The 21,075-nt window shown below is 29.9% G+C and overlaps 2 protein-coding genes and 1 long non-coding RNA gene across 5 annotated transcripts in view; all 3 read left to right on the top strand.

The window, feature by feature from the left end:
• The window catches only part of LOC145329963 (uncharacterized), a 48,866-nt gene extending 48,172 nt beyond the window's left edge, over positions 1–694 (top strand). For both annotated transcript variants that reach the window (XM_080174464.1, XM_080174473.1), the window contains exon 22: positions 293–694. In XM_080174464.1, coding sequence (XP_080030590.1) covers positions 293–419 — 127 coding nt within the window. In that variant the 3' untranslated portion in view covers positions 420–694. The remainder of the gene's footprint in view (positions 1–292) is intronic.
• Positions 695–1,334: 640 nt separating this feature from the next.
• Positions 1,335–2,500, top strand: LOC145330031 (uncharacterized). The gene is made up of 2 exons (XR_013883213.1): positions 1,335–2,033; positions 2,261–2,500. It is a non-coding gene; the product is annotated as an uncharacterized LOC145330031 (long non-coding RNA).
• A 293-nt stretch (positions 2,501–2,793) lies between these two features.
• On the top strand, positions 2,794–9,600 carry KFase (kynurenine formamidase). 2 transcript variants are annotated; one of them, XM_080174521.1, is made up of 10 exons: positions 2,794–3,019; positions 3,851–3,963; positions 4,314–4,393; positions 5,185–5,304; positions 6,106–6,172; positions 6,406–6,513; positions 7,486–7,548; positions 7,647–7,692; positions 9,003–9,089; positions 9,407–9,600. In XM_080174521.1, exons 1-10 carry the CDS (start codon positions 2,970–2,972, stop codon positions 9,543–9,545), a joined length of 873 nt encoding a protein of 290 aa, XP_080030647.1. In that variant the 5' UTR covers positions 2,794–2,969; the 3' UTR covers positions 9,546–9,600. The 2 variants fall into 2 exon arrangements, with proteins under 2 accessions (XP_080030647.1, XP_080030655.1); XM_080174529.1 differs by lacking the exon at positions 5,185–5,304.
• The last annotated feature ends 11,475 nt before the right edge of the window (positions 9,601–21,075 follow it).

Genomic DNA, 21,075 nt, shown 5'->3' with positions numbered 1-21,075 from the left:
ATTCATTTCCCACATTGCATCGCTTCGAAATAGATTAATATCGGGTGGATTAGAGCCGGTTCTCAGCCATACAGAAAAATTATGTTAGCATCGTATTATATCCAGTGTTCTACGATTATAAAAATGTACAGACTTAAGATTAAAACCAGTTTTTTTAGCTCTTGCATTTGTCATCTTGGGGTTAAAAACTGGTTTTTATCTTACGATTGTACATTTTATATCCACGGAAAGATTATAAAAATACGACTCGAGAAATAACTGTTTCATTTTTAAAACTATTTAATGATTTTAGGAATGGAGGAGGAGGGTTGATGAATGAACCACCGCCTGATCTGAATTGTCCAAAATGTGGGCGAGAATTCCGGAACACCACGCTCCTCACCAGACATGTTAATGACTGCCTAGATAGAGATTTCTAAAGCCAGGGGGCTTCTCAAGTCTTTATATTACAGTTGCATAACATCTTAATAGCAAGCTAATTTAAGTAAACATTTTTGTAGCTTAACAAATTTAAATAGATATTAAATATTAATTAAATTGTTTCGAAATCTGAAACCAGAACTGCAATTTATTACAACAGTAATCTATTCTAATAAAAAATTCACTTCATCAAGTTTTTATCCTGCAATCATAATTATTTACTAAGTATATTTGCGATTACTTTTATTTAATGAAATCTTCCAATTTTTAACATGTACAAAACGGCCTGCTTACTTGCTTCAAGATCCATGTCAGATCTATATAGGAAATAAATGTCTATAAACGAGCTCAAGTTTTCCAAGGAATATATGACTAAAACTCATAGTGCTCCAATAATCCATAATAAACTCTCATTGCCCAGAACGATAAGACTCATTATTTTACTTTATTAAAAATAAATTCCTTTTTTTTATTTCATGTAGCTATTTACCTTATATTGATGTATTTAATTTCTAATCATAAAAGAGAAAATTTAAATTTATAATATAATAAATTTAAGAAAACTCTGTTTTAAAAGAATTCGATTGTGGCGACATTTTGTGTGGTCAAATATTAAACTAAAATTGTAATCAGCATCATTAACCCTTTAGTGATGGTAATGTAAAGAAAAAAATATAATTTAAAAAATCTTTTTTAAATCATTTAAATTATTAAATATTTACTTTCTTTTAGATAGTAATGCCGGGTGAGGAAAATAGATTTATTGAGAAATAGATATGCATATAGAAAACTAGCTAATAGGGAGATAATTATATCGAGCCAACTCTAGTTATCTATATACTCATATATTTATAAAGTAAAAAGTAGTAAAGTGAAGTTTGTTGTTGTATTTATGCAGCTCTGGTTTTTGGTACATTTGTAGGAATTCCAGTAAAATGACAATTAGATTACTATTAATGGTCTATGGATAGATTTAAATTTTAAATAAATACTTTAATCTAGCTATTTAGTATTATCAAAATAATTTCAAAATAATTTTAAAAAATAGAATCATATTTCAACAAAGATTTAGGAGTAGTTAATTTTTTTCAATTTATTAAGGAAAATACCATTTTATATTAGTTCAAACGCAATAAAAAAAAGATATCTAAATGAGATCTAGAAGTGTTATATGTTCGTATAAAAATAGTTAAGCTATTAAATTCAATGTACTCATAAAATTGAAATTGCCTTTAGATGCTCAGAATGAAAAAATAATACTATTCCATGTACCAAATCAGCATATATGAATGTTAGGGACAGTGATTTTATTTGTTTAGTTCCTATGTAAAGTTTAATTTACACATACAATCAATTAGAATTTAAATGCCGAATGTCTGATCCAATTATTCACTATAACCAAAAAAATGTTATTTAAAATACTTTACCTTAGTCGTGCAATAAAAATGGTGCTTTAATTGTAGAAATGTAGTATAATATAATAATTAAATTAATCTTTCTTTTTTTAAAAAATTATTTTCTATATGAATGATAATTATTTGAGAACTTCTAATTTTGAACAAAACGTAAGAACCAAATCTAAATACTATATATTTATCAAAAAGGGGAAGGCGGTTGTGATATTTTTTCTAACCAATTCTAATACAGAAAGGAACTCAACCAAAAAAGTTATAATATTTAGGCATTTTTTGGAGTCAGATTCGTTTCTGCCGCCGTTTCTTTAAGCAGTTCCACATTGTTCCTTATGGAAGCAACTTCCATGCCAAATTTCAGTGCTTTAACTTTTTTTTGTTGAGTTTCTTTGTGTTTTCTCATACGCCTTCCCATTTTTTTACGTAAGAAGTCATCTTATTTTTTTATGTTCAGTATTTTTGTTAAATTTATAAGATTTTTTTACCAAACCAAAGTTTAGATGTTTGTTTAAACTGCCTTTTGTTATATTTTATTTGTTATAATTTTGTATTAATTTTATCATTAAAAATTTTACTTTCTTATATCATATTTTTTATCTAGGTATCAATTTAAACAAATGCAATATTTATAGATGAACCATAATAAATAAATAAATTAATCTTAAAAACTATAATATTATTACTTTATTGATAACAGTTACAGCAAGGACAAAGACGTTTAATTTAATTGTGGGGATTGGGGGGGACTTAATAGAGGATAATCAACTTGGGGAAGGGTAACTTGATTTGTAAAAACTATGGACTTACAAGAATGGCGCAAATCGCACAAAAAATACACAATTTTGCTGATATATTAAAGCCATAACCTCACCCCTTCTATTACAACTTGTTCTTGTTTATAATCTTAAATAAAACACTAGCTGAATTATGGCCACGCCATGGGTCGTCTACTTGTGTAAACAGGGTTTGAGTTTCTTCATTAATTAAAAATTTAATTGTGATGCAATCAGTAAAATTTGGCGTAAGAACTTGAAACCAGTTTTAAACTGGAACCTCTAGTATAAGCACTAGTTTCATACTACCAACACGTATTAATAATTTGATTTTAAATATTTTGAGTGAAGATAAAATATTAAAATGGATTTTGAATACAGTGAAGATATGGAAGATCTTTATATGCCTAGCAGGTTATTGATATTTTAAAATTTGTTATTATAATCTTTAAACGTTTAAAGTGTAAAAATTTATCTTTAATAATATAAGAAAAAACAGTGCATTTGAAAGCAAATGACTGTTTCTATTTGTGTTGTTTTTTAGAAGCCAAGTTTTTCTATAACTACGACCGTACTGGATATCTCTAATCATATAAAAATTACTCATGTTAGAATTGTCCTATCCATTTTAAAAATTGCTTGATGATTCCTGTAACAGTTTGGTACGATTTAGAAAGAAAAACAACTCATAAAGTGTAACCAGTAAGACTGTACGTCAATTTAAAACATGCTGATTTTTACTTATATAATAACAATATTGTGTATGATAATTAATAATTATAATATAAATATGATTTTTTGATTAATGATTTCTAGGACAACAAGGTCTATATTATAATCGAAGTATTTTTGTAATTTTAAATAAATACCTAGTATCCTTAACTGTATCACGTATTACAGCAGTTTTAAATATTTTGTTTTGTCAAATCCGTTTATATTCTGCTTTTTAAGTTCTTATACTCTAAAAGTTTTAATGTTCGTTTGATGTCTGATTTTAGAGATTTGTTTTTATAGATTTTCATCCTTGTTAGAAAAAGTATTTCTAGTTACTCAATTTTTTTCTATACCAAAATAAATCTAGTATACCCGCCCAATATGAAAATAGTATTAACGTTTAGAACCAGGGCCGGTTGAAGTAAGGAGCAATGACAGATTCTTATTTTTCCCCCACAAAAATCTTTTGCCGTCGGTAGCTGGTAAATTTCAGGGGTTTTTAACTAAACAATTTACACTGAATAAACTTAGATGGGTAAAACGGATGTCAGGAGACGAATCTTTGGCAGAATATGCTAGGTGGACCAGAGAAGAAAGTGACAAGGCCAGAGCATTACCCTCTGCCAGGCTGAATATTCATACAGGTACAAGGTATATTTGTTGTTTTGGGTGATTTTTAAAACATGGATAAACATGACAATCCATGTATAAAAGTAACATGATCTGTGTCTGTGAGTACCGAAGGATCTCACTAACCGCTGAACCGATATAATTCTCCTTCATAATGCAGCTTATCATAGGTCCTGGGAAAGTTTATAACTATTTTAGGGGAGGGTACCACCAACTACCCCAAAAAATCACCCATAGAAAAAAAAATATTTTTGAAGTTTTCAACAAAACTGGAAATATCTTTAAATTTTCGTTTTTACTCTCCTTGGATAACTGTTTATATTACTATGCGCGATTAATAACTAAATTGTTGCTAAATATTTAGGTAATACGACGGTGGATATATTCAACGAGGATGGAGGTTCTGGGAAGTTGGTTGTCTTTATATCTGGAGGATACTGGGTGGTAAGACAACAAATTTTAAACCTATTAAAAACTTCTATTTAAACTCAACTAAAACGTACGTTTACACTTACAGTTGTAGCAAAATAATGCATTGTTAGATTGTCAGACAATGAAAATACTTACAATGCCGATTACCTTAATTAACAGCGAAACATTTAACATGATAAACTAAATTTAATGGATACATTGCAAATAGTCATATCTAAGTAGCATTGAAGGGAGATAATAGCGAAGAATGCGGTATATATATTCAGATAGCAACGCAAATAGATAAACAGCTAGAAGAAGTAGCGTTACCGACTGACAGACATGATACGTTTTAGGTTCCAGGATAAACGCAGAAGTGCCTAAAATATTAAGTTAATCAAGCATTTCTACACCAGTTAGGTACGGTTAAGATATGAATATACAAAAAGATGTTTTTAAATAGGTTAGGTTTGGTTAAGTGTCTATAAAGAGCAATGTACTTATACTTTAAACTATTAATAAAACACATTGCACTTAAAAGAGGCCAACATGCTTTTAAAATTATCAAAACTTAAATAACCACACAATGTCCCACTTTTAATCTAAACAATACCTAGTGCATTTAAAAGGAATTAAATGGTGTTTGTTTTACTCTGTGTCCTTAATCTCGCAATAATATCTCAACAATTATTTAGTTCCCTTACTCGAAAATTTATGCAACATGTGTAGTTGATAACGATTCTTTTTATAGATAAATGTTCTTCTTTCTAACTGTTTGTTAAACAAGATGTTGCTCAAAACAAGCTAGCTTTAAACATATTTAGTTTGGGTGTGGCTCAGAATCAGCCTGGACAGTTATACCTCTGCTTGAGGAAGGTCATACTGTGGCAGTTATACACTATGACAGAGCTCCAAAAGCTTCAATGACAAGTATAGTCAAACAGGTGACGTCCGTCGTACATTTTAGTGTTAGTCGACTGGCGGCTTAGGATTGAAGAACAGCTAGGCAGTTTCCCACATGTCGTCTATGGACCACAAACGAACTTTTTAAAGAAAAAATATGGATTTCGTTAAATTAATTTTAGATTAGGTTAGGCTACTTGCAGTAATCTTTCAGAATACGACAATAGCCGATAAAGTGATGTACATCTTCAATTTTGCTAAACAAAAACCCTTCTCTAAGTTGAAATGAGGGTGGATAATTTCTACCCTATTATAAATTATTCATTGATTAAAATATCATACATAAATTATTATTAAAAGCTGCATATTAACAAATATCTTCTCTACATTACAATAAAAGCATTCTTATAATGTAATAAAAGTGTAAATGTTCTAGTCGACAGAGCATCTCAGTATATAATTGATTTATTTGTCTGGCTGGGATGTTAACAATAGATGTAAACGTTTGGTACTTTTCTTTTTTCTCTCTAACTCCAGCAATACTTTAATGGCCCATTGGTATACCCTTCACAATACAACATCATTATATTAAAGTGATTTATTCTTAAATTTATTGAGTCTTTAGTCAAAATATAATAACAAAATTATAGAAATTCTTGTAAAGCAAATTTTCATGGCCTTTTATAGATAAATATTTTATCTTTAAACTCAGCAACCTTTATCCCTCATTTGTAATAAAGTTAGCAATAAATGGGAATTATAAGGTTTAAAAAAGAGAAAGTAAGACAAATCCTTTAAGTAAATAAACTTGAGCTCTAAATTGAATGCTCTATTGTATTAAGGTTGAATTTGGCTTGGATTGGATCATAAAGTTTGCTATCAGGAAAAATAAGAAAGTCTGGCTTTCAGGTTATTTTTATCTTGCAAAAAAAAACTCATTTAAACATAAATTGATGGGACTATATCAATTTTTTCCTTTTATTTAGTTCATTTAGCTATACATAATTTAGAAAAAGCTAGGATAACAGCATAAGAATTAGCAGTTTAAATTTTTGAAAGGTTCGAATTCAGCAACATTTTCCCGTGACTGCAGTAAAACCTAATATTAATTCTTATATTTATCTAAAATAACTAAATCTTAGGACACAGTGCTGGAAGTCAATTGTGTGCAATGGCACTTTCCTCATTCTGGTTTTCTGTACTGTCAACCCAGGAACAACAGACAGTTGCTGGAGTTATTCATCTTTCAGGTATAGTACCTTACTGTTGTCTGTATTTGCCACTTAGGAACAACAGACATTTGCTGGAGTTATTCATCTTTCAGGTACAGTACCTTGTAGGTTTCTGTTTTGTCCAGTCAAGAACAGCAGTTTGTTGCTGGCATTATTCATATTTCAGGTATAATACCTTATTGTTTTCTGTATTGTCCACTCAGGATTAGCAATCTGTTTCTGGATTTATTCATCTTTCATGTATAGAACCTTACAGGTTTCTGTATTGTACATTCAGGAACAAGAGTATGTTGCTGGAGCTATTTATCTTTCATGTATAGAACCTTACAGGTTTCTGTATTGTACACTCAGGAACAAGAGTATGTTGCTGGAGCTATTTATCTTTCATGTATAGAACCTTACAGGTTTCTGTATTGTACACTCAGGAACAAGAGTATGTTGCTGGAGCTATTTATCTTTCATGTATAGAACCTTACAGGTTTCTGTATTGTACATTCAGGAACAAGAGTCTGTTGCTGGAGTTATTCATCTTTCAGGTATAGTACCTGACTGTTATCCTTATTGTCAACTCAGGAACAACAGTCTGTTAATCATCTTTCTGGTAAAATATCTTAGTGCTTTCGTATATAAAAGCGCTCACAAGGATATAGAAATATTATCAAAATTAGGATAAAATGTTTACAAAGTCAATAATTTAAGACAATATCAGAGGATTAACATCTAAAAATTATCATGGATATTTTTGTTTCATTTCAGATTTAATCGAGTGATATATTTTTTATAACCTAGAGGATTCATTTTACTTTACTTTTATGACATTGACCGAAATGTCAAAGAAGTAGAATGTCTTTTTGTCAGTCTGTAAAATATCCGATTTCAGTTGCACGTAAAAAAATTAATTTCTTAAAGCAATAGGAAATAATTGCCAAATTCTTTTTTTTTATTTCAAAACCTAAGCTCCATATTCCGATAATCCTAAATATGTTTCAGGCGTGTTTGATCTTGAACCAATTCTTAAGACTTCAGTGCAACGAGATCTCAAACTTACAGAAGGTTTGGTATTGTACAATTTTCAAAATTAAATTGAATTTAGTTTTTTTTAGATAATTTTCTTTTTTAAACATAGGCATTAATTTAAACTTACATTTTAGAAGAGGCAAAGAAATATAGCCCCTTGTCAACTGAAAACATAAACAGGTAGGTATGCTTTTTATATCCTTTTCTTAATATCATTTGTAAGAATTTTAAAATTAATGCCATATTAGGACAGACTAAAATTACTTCTTTCCTAGAAAGAAAAATATCAAGGTAGTGTAAAAAATATATTTATTAAAGAATAAAATTTTAAATCAAATTTTGCTTTCCTCTTGTTGGATTCTAGGCTGTCATGTTAAAAAAGAAAATAAGACAAGGCCTTGAAAGGCTGACTTGCAAAATTATTTCTTTGAGAAACATAGCTTAGATAACTGTAGATCTAAAGACAGGTAGCTAATTCGTTGTCAGATTGGGCTACAGATAGACTCACTTTAACATAAAAATGAAATATGGTTGTTTGAATTAGCAAAACATATCCTTGTAAATGAAGCATAATTTAGGTTTTTGGATATTCAAATTATTTCCTCGATTGTTTCCCCAGTGATATTATGAATAGTTGCTTCTTTTCTATATTTCTCTGTGTATGCACTCAAGCGGACGCATTACATGCGCACAAAATATTCTGGCTGGCTTAGGTGTGTTTAAAATCCAGCAAAATAAATATTTGATAAAAAGTTTTCTATTTGAAACTTTTTCCCTGAATTACTTACCTGAGTTTACCCTATTCAGTCCATAGTTTGGGTTATGAATTAGTTTACTAGATAGGGTGGGTCGTATTTTATTTTCATTCTTCATAAATTAGGTTAGGTTAAGTTGGGTTTTATCGGGTACTGGGTAGCCCCGCAGGCTTAGGGCATCCCGCAGGAAATGAGACCTCTATTTTTGTTGTATTGTAACAATATCCTGCTGTAGAAGAGAAAATCCTTGCTAAAGAACTTCTGTGGCTGGAAATACATACAATTTACACATAATTTTCAATATTAAATGGAAGGGCTTTATTATTGTCTAGTCATCTCTGAACTGTATTTCAAATGAAATGAATAGATTTCTTGTAAAAGGCATAATATAATATTCATTGTAAAGCCTCTTTTTTGTTTTTATAACTTTAACAAATCTGTTAAGTTAACATAAGTTTACAAAGTGAGCAAACTAAAAATGATTTAAAATTGTAGGGACACTATGAAAGGCAGGGTTTTCTTCCTACAACCTTATATTTGAGATTTTTTTTGATGGGTAGATCCTTAAAATACATAAATCCTATCCGAGGTCTATGATAAACTTCACTGAAAAAAGAGAAGCATTATGGTCCAGCATTTATCGATATCTTTTGATATAAACAGAAGGACAGACAAACACACAGCTATCCTGCCACTTTATAAGGATTCTTCAAATTTCTTATACTTTTTGTTTAGGATAAGTTCATATAAACATATAGTTCACAATCAAATGGTTGGAGAATTTGATAGTCCTGCATTTCATCAACAAGCTCAAGATTACAGGTGATGATTGGCTTTCAAATTAAAATAAAATATTTCCAAGATTTTGAGCACAAGAGAGGCTTTCGTAATGATGCGTAGACGGCTTTTTTCAATATAAATAACTTTATAAACATGTATTCTAAATCAAAAGAAATTCTCTTTTAATAATGTAACAATGGATAATTACTTGGTAAGAGTTTAAATAAAAAAAACTGTTTCATTTAATGTATTCTAGACTTCAGTAAAATGTTTAATAATTTTTGCAAGTTTTGGTAATTCTTAACTTCCTTTATAAGCAAATGTTATGAATATTATATTAAAGATATTTGTTTTTCCAGGAAAATTCTTGAAGGCAAAGGATGTCTAACAAGCCTGACTGTCATGCCTAATCTGGATCATTTCAACCTGGCGCTGGATTTATCTTATCCTGGTACACCCTCTACTACAAAATTTATACAACTCATGAACCAGTTATAATCTGAATTTGTTACATTGTTTATTGTTTAATAAGAATAAATGTTATTTTAATGGATCAAGTTTTTTTTTGAAAATACCTTTTATCAAAGAATATTTGCAAGAAGATAAAACAGTTGTTTATAAGTAAGCACCTGCTTTTCTGATATATGAGAACCTAACTAAGACATACTAAACACAACATACTTGCCCGTCTTCATTAGTCAAATTCTAACTAAAATATGTCAACACAAAATAGTAAAATAACTTGTTTTTGTAACAGCTAAAGATGAATTGCAGTACAAATAAATTAATGGCTCAGCAGTTAGGGAGATGGGTTATTACTAACTAAGATGGTTGCGGTAAAACAAAGTCTTAGATAGCTGGGTATAAAATGCTGTCAATTGTGAGGTTGCCTGCTGCAGCTTACAATAACCGCAGTTCCCTTGTTTAATGTTTATATAACCAATATATTTCATATGTAAGCTATTTGGTTATTCTTTTTTTATAAAGATATTTGCTATTTTTATGGATACATGGTTCCCCATTGTAAGGTTACTGTAAGTAAGGATTGTTTAAACTGGAAACTTTGTATTATGCTTGCAAGTGCACTGCATTTAAAGTTAGGATTAGGGATAGTCAAGCTGCTAAGTTGTGGTAATTCCTAATATAAAAATGTTATTTGTGAAAAGTTAGAAGCTTGTACATAAACTTATGCATATGCATATAATCTTTTAATATATTTTGTGTTCTAGACTTTATTAAAGCGTTTGATAATTTTTTTGAAGAAAATTTAATAATTCAGAAATATCTTTCATTATTCATATCCTTTAAACCTAATATTTGAATTAGAGCAAGCGCAAAGCATAATTTCAGCTGGGTAAAAGATTAGTATTATATGTTAAATAAATATGTATAATATAAAATTGGAACACTAAACTGAGTGATCGAATTGGGGTGCTTCGAATCGCTGAAATCTTGTCGCAAGATTGTAAAAAGACTACAGTTTATTACTATACAGTTTAATAATGAGAATAAGAATAGATACTATCTAATAAATAGAAAAAAAGCATTTGTGTGGCCCTTGTTCGGTCATAAATTTATTCGGACTTTTTTACCATATCAATATAGATTTCAAAATATTCATTCAACTCAAACGTTTCTTTTGATTTTTTTGAGTGTTTTTATTAGGGTTGGCAATCAGAATCCGATATCTGCCCAATTTTTGGTCAATTTTGGAATCCGAATCAGGAATCCGTTTTTTAATAGCGGATTCGGATTCTTAATTGGTAGGCTAAAATTAACGTCTTGAGTTTTTTCTTTCAACGGGGAGTGAAGGCAAAGATTATCATCATTATATATAAATTCTTTTAAAATCGGGTTCGATTCTCGGAAGTGAATTATAGAGAACACCAAGAACATTAATTTTTAGGACATATGTAGAACTTAAATTTTAAAAAGCCTTTAAAAATATTGCTAGAATCATTTTTGGACGGATTCCTGTAAGAATCCGAATCCGGTCCAAAAGTTTGACGGATTGCCAACCCTAGTTTTTATATCAAATTCATCTTAGAAATTGTCATTTATCCATCTTTTTATTGAGTTTGAAAAATTTTTTTATGAAGAATAATATGATCTGAAACATAGTTTAAAAGTTGTTTTCTTTCAGATACACAACATATTATATCAAACTATTTATCAAAATATCAAGATAAGTTTCAAACTGTATTGATAAATGTTTCAATATTATTGAAAATTTTATCACCTTTACAATTCTCTCCAACTTTGTAGCTGGAATATAATAGAAATCATCTAAGTGGATTACACAATCTACAGAATGGCCAAAAAATTTAATAAAAAACTGTGGTCCCAATATATTTCATATTATCAACAACAAAAAAGGGGGGGGGGGCTACTAAAGAATTTACAAAGGGTGGGAGGGGATAAAGGGTTAATGGTCTTCTCAAATATTTGATCTACAAAACAAATTAATTTTTGACATTTCCTATACCAAAAAATATATTGGCTTTAACCATTAGCAAAAATATTAAAGGGGGTAATAAAAATTGCCTCCACAAGTAAAATTTACAACATGGGTAAGGATGTTGTTTCTTCCACCCCCTCCCGACTAAATAAAAAGCTTGTTTGTGTCCTTGTGTACACTAGCTGTGATTGGCGGTGGTGTTGATTTCAATGGTAAGCAACTTTTCAACCATGAATCTGTAGCCTAAAAGTTGATCCCACTTTCACCCGCATGACTAAATGAGTAATAAATATTTTTTTTCTATATAATCTAATAAAAGAACACTAACAATCAATTTTAAAAATCTTTACTCATCAGCTATAAAAATTTGCTCACACATCCTTCACAAAAACTTCTCTAAACACCTCAAACTTTCAAGATTAAAACTTTTATTTTGTTAATTAGAATTTTTTCTTTAGTCTGCTAGTATTTCTATAGTTTTATAGAGAGTGGCCATAATTATAAGGGATATTGCATTTAAATAAAAAACTTTTGTCTGCTATCTACAAATTAATCTATTAAACCAATCACAAAATTGGAAGATTCTATCCAAAGAAAAAGATCACTTATTCCTTTTTCTAATTTCTATTATTCCACTGTTGGGAGGCCAGATGAAAAAAGTTTATTTTAGTGTTAGGCAAAAATTACTTTGCAATTGTAACAGTAAGAAGGGTCTAATAACACCCTTTGCTAATTTTAAATCCATCTAAATCTAATTTTAGAAAAATTTAAGTTTGAAAATTTCAAGTTCAAATTTCATCCCCTAAGAGCTTAAACTCTTCCGTGATAAAAAAAATAAATATTCATACTTTTCAATTCTTTACAACTTTGCTTTTATGAAGTCTTTCATAAAACCACTCTATATATGATTTATTTAAGGCTGAATTTCCATGACCTTAGCAAAGATATTTGTAAAAATGGCCATTAATTAACTTCCTTCAGGAGTGGTTATATGAAGAACTTTATAAAAGCAAACTTGTTCAAAACTTTAAAGTCATTTTTGCCTAACACTAAAATAAACTTTTTTTCTGGCCTCTCAACAGTGATTCACTAAGTTTTATGTTTTATTGTTTTTTTTCTTCAGATGTCCTATCCATAATACCCCTGAGAGTTCTGTAATTCAAGTTTTATTCTGTTACAGATTTAATTTGAAAAGTTTGTTGAAATTTTAACTGTAGTTGAATTACATTAGGTTGGTAGCTAGGTAGAGAAAACTTGCATACATTTATCTAAACATTGTTTTAACAAGGATGAATTATTCCGAAGAATAAGTTAATCCACAAGAAAGCTTTAGTTTTGATATAAATCTGATGTAGATCAAGGGATGTAATAAAAATTGTCTCATTTGGGCGAGGCTGTCGTCTTTGACTCAGTAAACCGAGGTCCAAGGAGCGACGTTCTTTTAACATCCAAGTAAAGTATCATTAAACAGACAACCAACCCTTTAATTGCAGGTCCATTGCTAGCCCTAACTGTGTAAAGAAATTAGAAGAGCCTGTTGGGCCAAGGCATTTCCTCATAATCTTACCAATAGTAACAACTGCCTTACATTGCAGCAATAGGTACCATTAAAACAACTCTAGTATGACGTGGTGTGGCTCGGACTTGAACCCAATTCCTTTCTAGCAAGCAGACATAATAATGTCGCGGTTGACAAAAAAATTTAAACAAATCCAAAAAAATCAAACTTTTATCAAAGGTGTTGGACATATCATCCTTTCTTACATAATTGAAGAGTATTTACACCACCGCCAATTTGGACTTTAATAAGGGTTTCTAACACTTTTTACAAAGTTGTTTAAGAGAGGCAATGCTCTAACCAGCCAAACTTCATTCATGAGAGTTTTGTTTTCTTTATTTTCATTATTTTTAACAATGATGCTTTTAAAGTATTAAAGTTATATATATGTACAAATTTACTTTCTATGTGTAAAAAAAATAGGATGTACTATTTTTAATACTTTTATAGACACATAAATAAGGATTATATCATACATTTCATGAAAACATTAAATATTCATCTTTACAAACCTTTGATGTTAAAACAGGGGCCAGTATTTAGAAAATTTAAAACATTGCAGTATGAAGTAATGTTACTTGAAAATTGTTGCAATCTATCTATAATAAAAAAGTAGCTTGATGTCTGTCTCTCCGTCCCTTAAGATCTCGGTAACCACTGAACCGATTGGATTCTGTTCTTCAGGGAATATTTCTACTGGTCCTGTGGTGGTTTTAGGCTGTTTTCTTGGGGGGGAGGGGGGAACACCCACAACTTCCCAAAGGCAAAAAAAATACCCACCCCCATTTTTTTGGCCTATGGGGAAGTTAGTAAACACATTAAACAGCACCAGTAGTACTTAATCTTATTTTTAATTTGTTTATTTTCTTTTAATTTTATTTTTAATTACCTCTTGGGGCAAAGCCCCTAGAGGCTAGGGGCGAAGCCGCTAGTTCTTCTATAAAGAAGCAGGATATTTGTCTATACCGAAATATCTCGCACACCGCTCGACTATTAGGGCTTCCTTATTGGGATGGGATGGGATAACAACCTACCCGAGAAAATGTCCAAAGATAAGAGGTAAAAGTAAATTGCAAAGTGGGTTATTTTTATTCAGTAGCGTAGCAGTAACAAGAATTTTTGCTTTTTTCATAATGGATAACTAATTATCTTCTAAACATTAAAATTGCAATTTTTTGTGATTATTCTATAACAGATCTCAAATGCTGCGCTACTTATGGATGCCATGTCTGAAAAAAAACTCAAATTTTTTCTTTGAAACTGAACGTGTACATTTTGTTTTTAATATTTTGCTAAAGTAATCAGATAAAAGGCTGAGAAGAGAAAATATGAATCTATGGCAGGAAAAGAACAAAGTTTAGTTTTAAAGTCTGGAAAATTGAAATTTAAACACAAAACTGACATGATCATTAAAAATAATTATGAGAAGAAAACATATGGATGTAGTGATAGGATAATGTGCAGTAAATTAATCTCCCCCACCAATTATGATAAATAAAATTAATAGAATACCTACAAATTTTAGAAGATATAAGTATGAATAATGTGCTTCATTTTACTGATCCAACCATTCCCTTCAAGAACTTTAAGTTGTTGCACTTTATAGAGTTAAGGGGATTGGTGGGGGGGTGGATACGATTCACTTAAAGTCTATTGTTCCCTCTCTCTTTGCTTATATTCCATCCGGCAAAGTAGAGATGGAACATTTAAATTTTTTGTCAAAGTGGAACTGTTGTTACTTTTAATCAACATTAAACAAATTTATTTTATTAATTTTCAAAACTTAACCTTTATGTAAATTATCCTTGAAAAAGAAGGGAAGAAAGAATACAACCATAAATCTAATTTTTACAAGGTTTCCATTCAGCAAAGTTGGAAAGTTTTTCCATAAAAGTGAGGAATGGAGTTAGTTTCAATATGTAGAGTCAGGGAGAAAAGAATTGTTAAAAAGCTTTGAAATTTTGGACAGGGATAAGTTTTATTTATTCTACAGTATGACCCATGAAAAGTATCTTTTAGGGTTTACAGCCCTTATTTCTCAATGTATCATCAAAAATAGCATACAGTATGACCCTCAAAAAAGTATTTTTTAGCATCTGCAGTCCTTATTTCTCAATGAATCATCAAAAAATGTATATGTCCTTGTTCTCTATAGATTTCCACATAAGTAGATATAAATATATTTTTTTACCTCCATTAACACCGAAGATTTTTAGAGCTAAAGTTTAGAAAAATTGACTGAAGAAAAAGTAACTTTTAACATGAAACGACTTTTTTAGCAAAATTAAGGTAGAAATCCTTTTATTTTTGTTACTAGCAGAAACTTTATACAAAAATGAAATAAAAAATTTAGGTTTTGAGAAAAAAGCATTTTTTTACACATATTTTTTGAGTCTTTTTAGTTTAATGATATTTTGAAAAACTTACTTATTAGGCAAAATTGTTTTAGATTAAAAAACCAAACAAATCTTTATAAATATAGCAGGAAAATTGTTTTTGTTTCATAATCCTAACTTTAATAACAAAAAAGTTATAAAGAAAATAAAATTTCAACATAATGATTTTTTAGTATAAAAAGCTTAATCAACCCCCTATTAAATGATTGAGATGTCAGAAAAGGGGGCGGAGCAACTGTCATAATTAATCCTTTTCCTAAATAAAGGTAAATAAATAACCTAAAATTTGCAAATAATCAATTCATTTAGTAGTATTTTTGCCATTAAAAATTGATATTTTTTGGTGTAATAAAAAAGAAATAATTAGTTAACTTGTTTTTCTTTGTGTATCATTATTCAGTTGCCAGAAAAACATAATATAACCATCCAATAATTATAAGAAACAAAAAAAAGTCTTTTTCTCAGTCACTTTTTCAAAACTTTAGCTCTAAAAATCTCCAGTGTTAATGGAGGTAAAATTAAAATTTGTATATCTACTTATGTGGAAATCTATAGAGAACAAGGACATATACATTTTTTAATGATTCATTGAGAAATAAGGGCTGCAAATGCTTAAAAATACTTTTTCGAGGGTCATACTGTATATTTGTGTTCTCTGTACATTTCCACACAAGCATATATAAAAAATTTAATTTTACCTCCATTAACACCAGAGATTTTTAGAGCTAAAGTTTTGAAAAAGTGACTGAGCCATAAGTAACTTTTTACATAAAATTACTTTTTTCAGCAAAATAAGATAGAAATCCTATTATTTTTGTTACTAGCAGAAACTTTATTCAAAAATGAAATAAAAAATTTAGATTTTAAGTTAAAAGCATGTTTTTACACATATTTTTTGAGTCGTTTTAGTTTAATGATATTTTGAAAAACTTACTTATCAGGCAAAATTGTTTTAGATTAAAAAACCAAATAAATCTTTATGAATATAGCAGGAAAGTTGTTTATGTTTTATTATCCTAACTTCAATAATAAAAAAGTTATGAAGAAAATGAAATTACAACATAATGATTTTTTAGTCTAAAAAGCTTAATTAACCCCCTATTAAGTGATTGAGATGTCAGAAAAGGGGGCGGAGCAACTGTCATAATTAATCCTTTTCATAAATAAGGGTAAGTAAATAGTCTGAAATTTGCAAATAATCTATCTTTCAGTCGTATTTTTTGCCATTAAAAATTGATATTTTTTGGTGGAATAAAAAAGAAATAATTAGTTAACTTGTTTTTCTTTGTTTATTCTTCAGTTATCAAAAAGACATAATATAACCATCCAAAAATTAGGAGAAACAAAAAAATTTTTTTTTCTCAGTCACTTTTTCAAAACTTTAGCTCTAAAAATTGCTGGTGTTAATGGAGGAAAATTAAATTTTTTATATATGCTTGTGTGGAAATGTATAGAGAACAAGGATATATGCTACTTTTGATGATACATTGAGAAATAAGGGCTGTAAACCCTAAAAAATACTTTTTGACAAAAATAACCTTACATTTTTATTTAAAAGGCTTTATTTTCTATTGTCCATTTAGTTCTAAATTTTAAAGGATTTGTTAGTTTTCGAACAAAATACTGAGGATTTTAATTTTAAAACAAAAATTAAATGTTTTAAATTTACCGGTCTCATACGCCCTGAATTGAAAATGCAAGGGAGATCTTAGAGAATGGTTATAAAAGTAGGTATACCAAGTTGGCTTCATCCCAAGCCGCGAAGGGCAATGTCTCTTGAGGTGGAGAGGAGGGAGCTGTTATTGAGATCTTAAGCTTCAAATGAACAGATAGACATCGTACTACTTTTTGCTGAAAATATAGTGGTTTTTTCAGAGAATATGATATTAATATTTAAACTTATTTTTTTCAGAATTTAGAATATTACTGAAGAAATATTTAAATCATGGACCTTTTTATCACTGTGATACAAAGAAAAAGCAATGAAAGTAAGTCCACCTATAGATTATTGTCATAAAATCTCGAGGAAAAAGAGGCTAGTGATCAAACCAAACACTTTATTTAAGTCCTAACAACAATAAGTTAAGATTTTAGTATAGAATGTAATATTATGAATATTGCTTAGATTTTTTTAAATGCAAAGAAATACCTCCAGCTTTTGCCAGGGAGTGTAGGGACAAAATTCTTTTTATCCTCTCTTCTCCTAAAAAATGCTAAAGCAAAATTTCAAAAATACAGGAGGAAGAATAATTTACTGTCCCATGTTCTATTTCATCCTTGAGTTTTTGACAAATGACTAAGCTAATTATTTGATTAAATGCCAATATTTAATTAGAAAGAAAATTTGTAAGAAAAGCTTCTCATAAAATATAAAGAGTAATTTTATTACATTTGTATTTTTTGTGTTTTGTTTAGACTCGATCAATTTTGTATCCATTTAAACTATGGAAGAATACACAAAAGTCAATAGGTACATTAGAATTATACTTTACATACAATCAAAGGGGGGGGGGGGGTGACACATTTGCGTAAACCTGGTGTATAGGCTTTATCTTTGGACTGGGAGGATAGGTTATTAAAGATAAAATTATTCTTATATGATGAATTTTTAAGATTTTTTGGATAGGCCTCCAGGTTCCGGAGCTCCAGGCCGTGGCCTCTGTACAGGTAAAAATAAAAAAATAATTTTTTTTGAAGAGTTAGAGGTCAACTCATAGAACAAAAAATGTATCTTTTTGAATGTTATTCACATATTTGAAGAATAAACATGCATATTTTGTTTCATAAGCTGACCTCTAACTCTTAAATTTTTTTTTTTTAAATTCTTACTGTCCAGAGACCATCTGGAGGCCTATCCAAAAAATGTTAAATCTGGGGGAAATTCATCATATAAAAATGATTTTATCTTTAATAACCTATCCTCTCAGTCCAAAGATAAAGCCTATACACCAGGTTTACGCAAATGTGTCAAAACTCCCCCCCCCCCTTATTTATTACTTCTCCATTGGTTATATATATTCTTGTTTGATTATAAGAAATCTAAGTTAGTTGGCATTATTGGTATACTTTTAGATATCATGCTAGTTGAAGATAAGTCGCTAAAGAAAAAAGCATGACAACATTCGTAGGTAGCAAAGCAGAGAATATAAAATAACCATTATTAAAACATCAAAAAGAGCCTATCAGACCGTTACAATAGGTTAAAGAAAAGATGCACATAATTCAGCACTTTCATAATCATATGAAATGTTCATGAATTATCTCTTTTGTTTGTTGGGTTATTTAAAGTTCTTGAAAACATTAGTATCTTCTCTTAAAATTTCAACGTTCTATCTATAAAAAAAAGTCCAAGTAAATTCCGTCCTATTACCGACGAACCATGAAAGTTATAATAAGAATCTTTGCAAGAAGCTTAAATAGCAGCCGAGAAAATCATGATACGGACTGACGTATCAACTTAGTTATAGTGGAGATTCGCTGCTAAAATGATACACAAAATCTTCCACTACTAAGGAAATGGGTTTATGCCATGAAGAAGCCAAAGGGAGTGGGATATATAGAAAATATGTTCGTGGGGAGTGGGGGCGGTTGGATACAGAATATAATAACAACATACACACTCACTGAAGAAAGAATTTAAAGAGAGAGAGAGAGAGAGAGGGAGGAGTTATAAAGGCAAGAAGGAGGAAGGAAAGAAACGGAGAATAGATACGAGGTCGATATTTCTTACATCAGCTGATTTTCTGTATACATAACATAGACAGACACACTAGAGAAAACACAACAAAACACACGAAGCTCGCTGCTATCTTTTTAAAAATTTTAGTATTAAAAGTTAAACAAAGTGATAATAATTTGCGTTCAAATGCAGTTAAATTCAAGTTAAAGTGTATCATAGCAACTTTGTGTATTTTTAATATTTTATACATATAGTTAGGCATAGAATGCAAAAGTGAAACCACAGAAATTTTTCCACCTAGTCTTGTGACAATTAATACAGTGATTAAGTGCATGTTATGTCCCTTGTTATAATCAATATTTTCTTAATTTTATAGTCAAAGGGATGGTTCCATGAGTATGACTGTGCTGTTTGCAGTTTTAATAGTTTAAAAGTATATGATAAAGAGGATGAAAATTTACTTGTAAAAAAAAAAACTAAATTCAAAAAGAGAAAATTATATGGATTAAATTACGCAAACATTTAATAAAAAATGGGTTTTAATTGCGTATATCACAAGAATTTAGTGTTTAGTTTTAATTTCGTCATGTTTTTTAAACTTCATAGTACAAAATAATTTCTTTTTTATTATGACCGATTAATATCCGCTGGATAAGAACCGGTTCTCAGTCATACTGACAAACATGTATGGCATCATATAACAGACAATTTTCTTCGAATATTGAAATGAAAATCATAAAGTTAATGCTAGTTTTGTTAGCACTGGCCTTCGGTCCCTGGGGGCTAACAAAATTGGTTTGAATCTATAATTTTTAATTTTTATATCCACGAAAAAGCTGTCTCTAATACGATGAGATAAATAACTATTTTCATCTTATTTTGATAAAACCACACTCATGGAACATTCTCTATAGTAAAACAAATCATGGAAGTATCTCGGAAGCCGCTAGTGTCTTCAGTCAAGTCTACAACAGTTGATCTAGTTGACTTAGTAGCGGCTGCTGCCAGTCATGCAGATGCAAAGAATGATATTGTTGCAGGAAATAAAAATATTTGGCATCAATTAAGCAGCTTGGCTAGGTACTGTATAAATTAGATGAACAATACATCCTTACTTAAATGTATACGTACCTGTAAAAATAAACAATTTAAAGAGATCTTTTATCCTTATACTAAAGTAACAGGATGTCTGTGTGTCTGTCTGTCTGTGTGTCTGTCTGTGTGTACCGAAGGATCTCGCTAACCGCTGAACCGATTGGGTTCTCCTTAACAGGGTAGATTCTCATATGTCCCGGGAAGGTTTATAACTATTTTGGGGGAGGGTACCAACACCCTCCCTAGAGAAATTGAATTTTTTAAAAATTTACCATTTTTAGAAAGAGAGTTCAACGAAAAATAAACATCAAACTTTTTCTTTTAAAATCTAAAATAAGAAATTGAATTATCAAATTCGACTCTCTCCTCCTCAAGTGCCCCTAGAGGCCTCTAGGGGCGTAGCCGCTAGTAAATAATAAAAGGATAAATACATTTGTAATTTAATAGTAAGGAAAGATGTAACTTGAATACTCATTACACATCATTAGAAATATGACAGCAGTGCGTTAATTGGCTGGTTTAATGGTCATTTTCATAAGCGTGCAGAAGAGGGGTGTCAACACCCCTTTTAAAAATGAAATTGGAAAGTCCTGTCTTCCCCTTTTCACCCCTTCAAGAAATACAACCCTCTGGAACAAATCTGTTACGCCACTGTTCTTACATCACAGGATATTTATTTAAGACATAAGTTTTGGTCGGTCAAATAGTAATGCTTCAATACTTTAGTAAACTAGAAGGTAATACTTAGTCAAAATTGCAAAACAAAGAATGGTTTGAAAGAAAAAGGATCTAAGTCATGCACAATCAGCTCAATTTAACTCACTTTGCCTGACTGTCCCCCT

The sequence above is a fragment of the Acartia tonsa genome, chromosome 1 (genome assembly GCF_053477335.1).
Source record: "Acartia tonsa isolate MP-2025a chromosome 1, ASM5347733v1, whole genome shotgun sequence".
In the NCBI taxonomy this organism is placed as follows: Eukaryota; Metazoa; Arthropoda; class Copepoda; order Calanoida; family Acartiidae; genus Acartia; species Acartia tonsa.
The sequence above is the reverse complement of the archived record's forward strand: the minus strand, read 5'-3'. Positions and strand labels throughout refer to the sequence as shown.